The sequence below is a fragment of the Rutidosis leptorrhynchoides genome, chromosome 10 (assembly GCF_046630445.1).
Source record: "Rutidosis leptorrhynchoides isolate AG116_Rl617_1_P2 chromosome 10, CSIRO_AGI_Rlap_v1, whole genome shotgun sequence".
NCBI classification, from domain to species: domain Eukaryota; kingdom Viridiplantae; phylum Streptophyta; class Magnoliopsida; order Asterales; family Asteraceae; genus Rutidosis; species Rutidosis leptorrhynchoides.
Window position 1 is genome coordinate 303,017,284 of NC_092342.1, and position 9,948 is coordinate 303,027,231.

Below are 9,948 nucleotides of genomic sequence, written 5' to 3' on the forward strand. Positions count from 1 at the left end.
CGGCTATGGTATGCTAACCCCTGAGGTGTTCCAAAACGTCTATGGCATCACCCCCCCAAGTGTTCCAAAACGGCTATGGTGCACAATTATTAAATGTGGACAAAACGGCTATGCCTCACATCTATAGTCACGAAACGGCTATGTGACTCATGGTCAAATAATAGCATTATAATAAATATATCAGGTCCACAAACCTTATGTCGCATGTAGTGCACAAAATTCGGCTATTGTGTCACTATTCCCCAAGGTGTCCAAACGGCTATCGTCGCATCGATGTGCATCAAAACCCGGCTATTGTGCACAACGCGCACAAGCAAATAAATTATATACATAAATGTATAATTATTCCACTCACCTTGAAATCTCGATGAAAGCAAGCCAAATCCGTTGCTCCGCCAATGAAACGTACCTATTCCATTATCATAATAACGAACATCACAATTAGGGTGGATTACAAACCAACCCATATTGACACCTAGTGCAAATCTTGACCCAATAGTACTTCCAAGCCAGACCAAAGTCCAAACTCACTAATAATCACTAACTAGAGTGATAACGGTTCTAATAACGCCAATCAAACCCAATCATAAGTGTTAAACACCTGTCTTGCCCAAGATGACATCTAAACCCTAATTTTGACCCAATTTAAAATTAGTCTTTCAAACACACTAAAATGGGTTCCAACAGTTCCAAAATCACCAAACCTAGTGATTAAACCCAATTCCAAGTCCTAAATCATGGCCAATTCGGTTTCCAACCCAAAACCTACCAACAACAACAACAATAAACCCGATTACTAGCATCAATGAACTCACTTCAAGAGTTTAAATGGGTTTCTCTACAAATCAAGTTCAACCCTAACTTTGAACATCAAATCAAACAATGAAATTCGGTGTTAGAACTTACCACAACAACCAAAACGTAGCTAGGAACGAGGTGAACAACTTTAACACTCGAGCTTTTGATCGATTCAAGCTTCTTCTTCTTCTTCAAAACCCCAAATCTCTCTCTAGAACTATCTCTCTCTCTAAGAATGGATGAGAGTGTTGAATGGATGTGAAAGTGATCCAAAATTGGATCCAATCCAGCTGATATGCCCACAGATCCGTCCTCAAGTGAAATGACCAAAAAGCCTCTCATTTAACTCTAATTAAAACGAAACAGGAAAACTGTCCCAGGTGAGGTGCGCAGCGCGCACCCTTAACCCTGCGCGGCGCGCACAGAGGTCAAAACAGCCTGCTAGTTTATAAATTCGTTCCACGCTTCACACACTTAATGTACGTCATAAGTGCTCTATGTACAATAAATATTTGGGTCTTACAAGCCGCTGACAATCCCACCATTCGATTAGCAACTACATATGCAAGATTAATTTGGATTTGTTCGATCAAACACATCAAAATCAAAACTTCAGTAACATATAGCTCCACATCATTATCATCTCGAAACATGACATTCTTCTTGACGACCCTCATCATCTGTCGATACTGGTCCTGAATATGTTCTTCCCTTATTATGATAGGACCACTGTTTGGAAAGACAAAATCAGGTTTGCACATTCCCGAAACATAACCAGAAGCTGAAAATAAATTTTCCGCAGGTGACCTCCTCGGGCCACTTTTCACATCCTTGCTGAGACTGAAAAACTTGAAATCCCCCGCGGGGATATCCAGGTTCTCTGCAAACTCCTCCAAAGTCCAATTGTATAGATAACCAAACATGTTCAAGTGAACACATTTCACCTTACGTGGATCAAACACATAGTTTGCATAAAATTCCCTAACAAGTTTGGGATAGTACGCATTTTCTTGAGGATGATTGAGAAAAGCTCCAGCACTAATTCCCCGCCAGTACGCAGAAAAGGAAGGTTGAGCAGCAACATAACAACCAGTCAGAATAGGGCGATCAGCCACTAGTCGTCGTCTATCATCAACCTGTTGTGATGACTCTCCTTGTGAAACTCGTCGTGAAGCTCTTCCTGACATGGATATTAACTGAAATGAACAACACACTAAAATTAATCATCATTAGCACAATTCATAAATATTAAAATTAGTGAAAAAATGCTTAACAGAGTACCTTAACGTGACTATAATCTATGAATTGAATATGTTTTTAAATGTAATGAGACTGTGAATTCATAGTTCCAGGGTCATTCTATATATAGGGTAAAAATCTTATTCGAAAAAAATCTAGAAAATCAGACGAAATCTTATCCAGAAAATCCAATTCTGATAAGATAAGACCGCAAGGTCGCAATATTGCGCCTTGCGCGGGTATGATCGCAAGGATCCTTGCGACTTGCGCGGGCATTCTTGCAAAAAAAATTTTTTTTTTGGGCTTTGATGCAAAATTGGGTGAAAAAATGAGCAAACAAAAAGGTGATAATCCTTTATATGGTCTCGATGGGCCCGGATGCATTATGGGCTATGGGTGGTGAACTTTGTTTCAAGTTTAAACGCGGGCGAAGCGGTTGGGTGACTTGGATCCGGTAACCGGGTACGACCCGCGAATTTTGATACTCCCGAACTACGGAGTAAAATTTTATTTTACAAAATAGTCCCTAAAGTTATAAACCGTGAATTCATTGCCCTCGGATTGAGTAATATGTTTGTTAGTCCGTATATAATTTACTCCGACTTCGTATTTGTTTATATAACGTTTATAGTTTTTGTCCAATATTATACCTTTTTTAAAGCAACAGTGATTGTGATGATTTATTAATTATATAAACAGTAATGTACATCAGCATTATAGAGGCCATGCGTAAAGCATGGATGTATATAACTATCAGGAAGTAATCGAAATCGATTATTACAGGGACATTGAATAAACTTAAGATATGCAATTGGATTAGTGCTAACATCCCACACCTCTCTATTGCTCGGAGTAAGGACACAGTAATCTGGGTTGATTAGTGATTTATGTCACTATGTCATTATCTGTTTTAGCCGTTATGACACCCGTGAGAAGCTTTTCACTTGAATATCAGATAGAATTGTCGAGTAAGACCAGCTCTTCTTCGGGAACTTTTTGTGAATTCTGACCTTTCAAATAGTGTAACCACATTCTCATTTAACAGCTTGCCCTAATCTTTGACCCGTAACCGAAGTGATACAACCTAGACGACTGTAAAATGCCTCAATTGTGTATCTGTTAAATGCCTCACCGAGTCTAACTCTTAACTCTATGCCCCATTTGTCTAACTCGACCCTAAATGGGATTCTAAACTTTTTGGCCCTCTCCTCGTGAATATGCCTCTCTTTTTTTTTTTGGGGGCAAAGTTGGTCCCGCTTCGTCCAAGTCTAGCTTTCACCAAGTTTAATAATGTTGAACCGAGTTCAATTAAACTTATAAGACCTAATAATCAATTATCAGTAGCTAAAATCCCTCCCCGGATGCGTACAATCTTTTCATTATTTTAACCTAAAAACTATTTTGTTCGGTTTTGTACACATATAGAGATTGAATATGTAAACATCTATCTCTATACAAGGTATTGAACACAATTTTTGTTCTAAAATATATAGACATCCATCTCTATTCAAGTTTTTTTTTTTTTTTTTTTTTTTTTTTTTGAAGAACAGTTCGGGATTACGCCGGGGGATTAAAACATCCACGCATTCATCTTCCGCAGTTGCATAACCCGCCGCCAACTGCTCCGGAAGAAACCCAGCCTGATTTGAAGACATGGATACTGACATGTATATATCATATATGATCACTATTAACTAGTGTAGCTAGAGAGCAACTGAGATTGCATACATTAAGTTATTATTTTATTATCACCTTCACATTGAGGAAATATAAAGCAACAAAGGTCGGATTGTTGGCATTTTGCTAGATAAAAACCAGAGTTTCAAAGGGGCAGGTTGCTATATAATTATAATTTTTTCTGTAATTTTTTTAAAACACACAAAAGTTTTGAAATTGAAATCTCAAATTCCCTCTTACTACCCACAGTATACTTGAAATGAACACAAAAGCTAAAATCATAATTAACCCCCCCATAATATAACTATCCAAGTCAAAACAAAAAAGTCATAACAAAAAGTCAAAATGAAAAGTCAAACAAGCATTGGAATCATGAAACATGACACAAACAAGTAAACAGACCCAAGTTATTGACTTCAGACTACAAACCTTCATTACACTACTGAAGTTGTAGCGCGAAAAAAGAAAAACACCACCAAATCATAATGGATGCATATTTTACGCTCTCAATGATCTCCGATTAAAGTGACACCAACTTATTTGGGATGAAACGGACGAGCATCTCGAGGCCTTACCGGGGTCTTTGAAGGACTCACCCTGCAAATTTTGCAAAAATATTTTCTATAAGTCAAAAAATGCACCCTGCATAAAAATTTACACTTCGTGAAGCTTACCTAACCGGTTGAGATCCTAACGTCTGGCCACAACAATCAAGAGCCATAATTGCACTCTCTGCCTGCAAGCGAAATAACAGATTGATGACTAAATGTATAGGTGTCGAATCCCTATTGGATTAAAATTTAAACTTACCATCACAAACTCAACAAAGGCAATACGGGTTGAATGAATATTATCACCCAACAGCCTTAGGCGAGAAACCTTCATAGAAAAAGTTCAAAGGTATAAATAACTTTTGAGCTAAGAAAATAACTTGTGTGAAGTTTAAAAGTTTTAGGATCTGTTCTAACCTCGCCACATCTTGTTTCAAAAAAATTCTTGACCTCAAGTTGAGAAACCTGCATAAATAAATATCATATTATACATAATTGTTGTTGATATTTTGTTATTCCCACAGGAATTTCCAAGGTTGAAAAAGACGCGAGATGGAGATGGGACCTTGAAGGGTCGAGACGGACGTTGACCAGCCTTGAAATTTAAATGATATATTGGTTGTTTTATAATGTTTTCTATAATTATATAGTGTATTTATATTTATTAATTTGTTTTTAAAGGATACTATGTAAATCGATGTTTTTTAATTGTTAAAAGGGTTTAGGATTTTCGTTTACACTAGAACAAGGCCAGACAAAGTCAACTTTTGACCGACGTTGACAGAGACTTTACTTTTAGCGTTGACCGACTAATTAGACATTTTTAGGCGAAACAGTACAGGCTAGTCACCAAACCGCCTCAACCACTGTCTGCAACCATGAGAATTTCAGCTAAGCCCGTAACAAACAGTTTACAATCTCAATGACAGATTTAACGAGTGTTTTTCTCTGCAATATACAATTGAAAAGGCTCATTATTTGTAAACAATAGATTATCTCCGAACCTTTTTGTCAATATTTGTACAATAAACCGTCCTTGCACACATCTCTCTCTCATCCTCCGACTGAAACCAAAACATCAATAAGAAAAATAAGTAACTCGCGAGCAGTCACATGAAGTCTGCTCAAATACCCACACTTCGGACGGACTGACGATAGAAGCTTATAAGCTAAAGTAATTACAAGTAAATGTACCAACATACCCTTGGGAGGAAAGTTGGATTCACAGGAAGGATAGCGGTTTTTGAGGGCAAAACAGTAATTTGTGAAAAACCAAGCAGTGTACCGCAAAGATTAAGCGCAGCCCTTGCAGAGTCTGCAGCACATTGATCGAAATTTGTTTGCATTTCAAAACAATTCATTTCAATGTTATTCGAAGCTAAAAATAACATAAAGTAACAATATCGTACTCTCGTCACCAAACTCCACGAATGCAAACCGAAGGCGTGAATGTGGGTCACCACAAACTCGACAGTCCAGTACCTTCATAGTAACCATTAATTAATTTTTTTTTTTTTTTTTACTTTTAATGTATGATCAAGAATCTAGATAATTAAGAAAATGATTTTGCTAACGACAACCCTTAGGGCTGTCGTTAACGCGCTTTAAACAAATGTACATAGCGGTTACTTATTATTTTAGTGGTGGCAGTTACATGAATGTACAACAGTTTAAAGCGTGCTAACGACAGCCATTGTTGTTAGCAAAATCCATAAGAAAAATATTCTAACTTACATGCCCATAGCCGCTAAATAATGCAGCAAGTTGTTCTTCGGTAACCTATTGAAGAAACAGTTTGACTAAATAACTTGAAGTCAATGGAAAAAGATGTTACATTGTGTAGTAAAAGTAAATTTTTTTGTCTATTTTACTTACATTGTGATCGATGTCGGAGACATAAACAGTTCTCTTAATGCTGTCTTCTCGTTGAGCTCTGAAAGCTTTGTCATTATACAGTCGCCGAGTGTGGCTATAATTATTTTGCCTCTGATTTAGAAAATTAAAATGAATTTTATTATGAAAACAAAAACGAAGTCTGGTACAAAGTAAACTAAAAATCTACTATGAATGTGATCTTTAAAGAATCGTAAAGCGACAAACTTCAAGAAATTTAATTATGTGATATAAGGTAAGCCCTAACAAGCTACTATGTATGTGATCTTTATAACCTGAAAAACGACAAGCAAATTAGTAACCAGCGACAAAACAAAATCTAAATGACGTAAGTATTATACGCCGATCCTTGCTAACTAACATTTTAACACAAACTTTCAAGGATATGAACGAATGCAAGTTATCGACTATCCATTATTATATATCGAGAATCACAAATTAAGACATTTTTTGCTATAAGTTCTGTACCAATAAACCTGTAATTCCAATTTTCAAATTATGCAAAAAAAAAAAAAAAAAACTCTTTTTTTTTCAACATCATAACTTCATGAAATAAACAACACAGCACTGATGTACACATGCATTTCTTACAAAACATATGAAATGCAGAATAATTATCCAACAAAAACTTTTTATCGAAAAATAAACATATCCAATTGCAAAAGATGAACAAACACATAACACAGCCTCAAGGTCTCAATTACCTAAATTTCAGTAGCTTATCGCATAAATTCAAATTCAAGGAATTGAATAAATACAATCATTAAAAATGCTAACTTTAATAAACAAACAATAACATCAGGTTAGTTTTTGCATAAACCATGTGTAAAAACCCCTAAATTAAGATTTCAATGCATCAAACATCAATTGTCCATACAAAACAATAGAATAAAAATATTTAGATAAAAGGAATAATACCCTTCTGTTATTGGGGTATCCTTCAATTCCATTTTGTGGGTTATTGTAGAAATAAGCAGGTTGCACAAAGTAATTAAAAGCAAGCTCGGGTTGATTATGATTGTGATCAATTGGTGAGTAAGAAGATGGAAAAAATTCTTTAGCCAAAGGATTTAATTTCAAATTTGATAACATATTAACAAAATCTTGCATTTGTATTTCTGATTTTGAATCAGTATCACACAATTTTTTGGACTCAACAACATCATTATTGGGATTCACATGATTACCACTCTCATTATCCACACTTTTAACAACAGAAACCTCAGTTTCAGGACCAGCAGCCATGATATGAATTTTTTTTTCTTCAAAAAGATCAAATTTTTTTCAAGAAAATTGAATCAAATGTTCAAAAGCTCTCACCTTTAAAAAAACCCAGATAAAAAGATTAAATTTTTATGAGAGAAAAAGTATAATAAATTGCTGATGAACAAAGCAAACAGTATTGTGTATCAAATCCCTATATTTTCTTTATATGGTAAAGATCAAGAAAGAAAGGTTTTTCATTGTGAATTGTATTGAGAATGATAATGGGTTCTTTCTTAATAAAGATATTAACATAAACATAAACTCATTTTTTTAATATGTGAAAATAAATATCAAAAATGAAAGAAATGAAGATTAAATTGCTCAGAAAGAGAAGGGTTTTTGAGCAATTTGATCACAAGATTGTGGTGGGTTTCTACAAGAGAAACAGGTGGCTTTGTGTTTGGCTTTTTCTCACTACCCTTTTTGTTGTTTTTACAAAACAGAAACGGTGGATGTGTTTCATTAAAACTTTAACTATGGAGTATAACTTAATAAAAAAATAAAATAAAAATAAAAGAAATTATACATCAAAAAGCATTGAAGTGAGGGCTTTAAATTTGGAATGATGACAAAAAGATGACACAAGCTTGAATTATTGGTATTTTTTCTACATCTACTTTGGTTTTGTGATTTTTTTTCTTGAATGTAAATATTTTTCACATGTTGCAAGTTGTTTTCAATTGGTGTATTATTCTTGCTTGGTAAAAATTATTAAAAAAAAAATTGTTATGGTGCAAGTGAAGCCATCAAAGTATGGTGTGTTAGTGGTCCTTAGCATTGAAAGCTAAAAAGAAAAATGAAGGAACATTTTGGGAAAAAGGTACCACATGAGAAAGTAAAAAGGAGTCGCCTTTCAATTGTTTTGAGCTTTGGGAGTGAGAGTTTGGTGGAGGCTGTAGTGGTTTTGAGTTTTTGATACCAGCATCTTGTGTTTAGTTGTTGATATTTCGTGTTATGCCTGGCAAACGGGTTAGGTTGGGTCGGTTTGGGTAACGGGTCAAAATGGTTTTGGGTTGAAATGGGTCATAGGTCAAACGGGTCAATTTTCTAAACGGGTCCAAATGAGTCAGGTTGGGTCGGTTTGAGTAACGGGTCGAAACGGGTCACAGGTCAATTGGGTCAAATGGGTCAAACGGGTTACATCACTTTTTTTACATTTATTACATTATTTTAATTATTATTATTTATTAAATATACATAAGAAACATTAATATACATAATTCCATAGGCTACTTTCTAGAAGATCCTAAATGATATAAACATGAATGCTTTATAAATTTTTAACGGATGAAACTTTTTATGCTTGACTCATTCACAAAACCCGTTAGACCTATTTCTATTTATTGATCTTTGAGCGTTGATACCCATTAGACCCGTTCATTCATTTTTTGTATAGGACTCAATATGTTGAAGAGAAACCCATTTGAATCTTTTATTAAGTTTTGATTTACATTGTTAAGCCTAATTTTTCTCAAGACCCAATTGACCCGAAAGCTTGACCCATTTGACCCGAATTTGAGTGTTTGAGTCTCAATTGTCAGGTATAATATTTCTACATTTAGTATTGATAAATTGATCAAAATTGTGCATTATTTATGTCTGATAAAAGTAATTAAATTACAGTTGTAGCGAAATTTAAAATCAATGGTGAATATATCATCACCGATTATCGGTTAATTAATCTTAATGCTACAATCTGTATTCAAATTGTTTTTTTAATTTTTTTTTTTTTTATATCAAGGGGTGCGCCAAGCCTAGGCTGTAGTGCAACGAAAAGGCGACACGTGAAGAGCCCCACTAGCAAGCTAGTGTAATGAGTCTTCCCCCATAAAAAAATAGATTAATATCGAGTGAGCCGATGGCTCACATATCAGATATTAAACTGATAAGAATAGATACTACACTTGATCTTAGCCAAAAGGCCGAGAAAGGTATTGTATTCCAATTGTTAACTAGGTCTTATATGATAAAGAGGTTCGAGATTAGTGTTATGAGTTTCTAACCCAAGTGTAGACTATTCCAATGATAAAAAATCAAAAAATAAAAAGCTACACTTTATATGAATGGTATAAAGAGTCGATTCACATGAACCATGTATTGTTCTAACAAGAATTTTATGTCCACAATTGTTAATTCTAAAAAGTTGTTAATTCTAAATCAGATCATTAGTATTCCCTAAGTCTCATAAAAAGAATCTACATTACTTGTTCAAAAATAAATGTTTCTTACTCAAATTAACATTGAAAAGTGACAAAAGTTCCAATTCTACATTTTTTATACTTTGTATATGAAAATCGGCAAAATAATCACTTATAATTTTCCCTCTCACTTACTTTGTTCTGAAAGGTAATTAATTCGGAAACATATTAAATGGAGGATCAAATAATTATTTTAACAACATATCTTAAATTGAACAGTTTTTTGCTATGAAAGACTTTTTGTGAGACTATGAAGTGTATATCTTTATACCAATATAAAGAAAAAAAATTGTACTGAGTAATTGTTATTCAAAAAAATTTAGTTG

General features: G+C 34.4%; 1 protein-coding gene and 1 non-coding gene across 2 annotated transcripts; both read right to left on the bottom strand.

The window, feature by feature from the left end:
* Window positions 1–3,983: 3,983 nt before the first annotated feature.
* Window positions 3,984–7,918, bottom strand: LOC139871724 (polyadenylate-binding protein-interacting protein 9-like). The gene is made up of 10 exons (XM_071859458.1): window positions 7,077–7,918; window positions 6,141–6,251; window positions 6,000–6,044; window positions 5,675–5,747; window positions 5,468–5,580; window positions 5,270–5,329; window positions 4,683–4,730; window positions 4,525–4,593; window positions 4,389–4,450; window positions 3,984–4,311 (listed from the first exon to the last, which is right to left on the bottom strand). Exons 1-10 carry the CDS (start codon window positions 7,401–7,403, stop codon window positions 4,251–4,253), a joined length of 969 nt encoding a protein of 322 aa, XP_071715559.1. The 5' UTR covers window positions 7,404–7,918; the 3' UTR covers window positions 3,984–4,250.
* Window positions 7,919–9,162: 1,244 nt separating this feature from the next.
* On the bottom strand, window positions 9,163–9,359 carry LOC139873808 (U2 spliceosomal RNA). The gene has a single exon (XR_011767527.1). It is a non-coding gene; the product is annotated as a U2 spliceosomal RNA (small nuclear RNA).
* Window positions 9,360–9,948: the final 589 nt, after the last annotated feature.

Excerpts from the sequence above, each read along its gene's own strand:
- LOC139871724 (XM_071859458.1), bottom strand. The coding sequence starts at position 7,403 with ATGGCTGCTGGTCCTGAAACTGAGGTTTCTGTTGTTAAAAGTGTGGAT. Across the intron at positions 6,045-6,140 it reads TCTCCGACATCGATCACAAT|GTTACCGAAGAACAACTTGC; the intron begins GTAAGTAAAATA and ends TTTCTTCAATAG. Across the intron at positions 4,451-4,524 it reads CCTTTGTTGAGTTTGTGATG|GCAGAGAGTGCAATTATGGC; the intron begins GTAAGTTTAAAT and ends TTTCGCTTGCAG.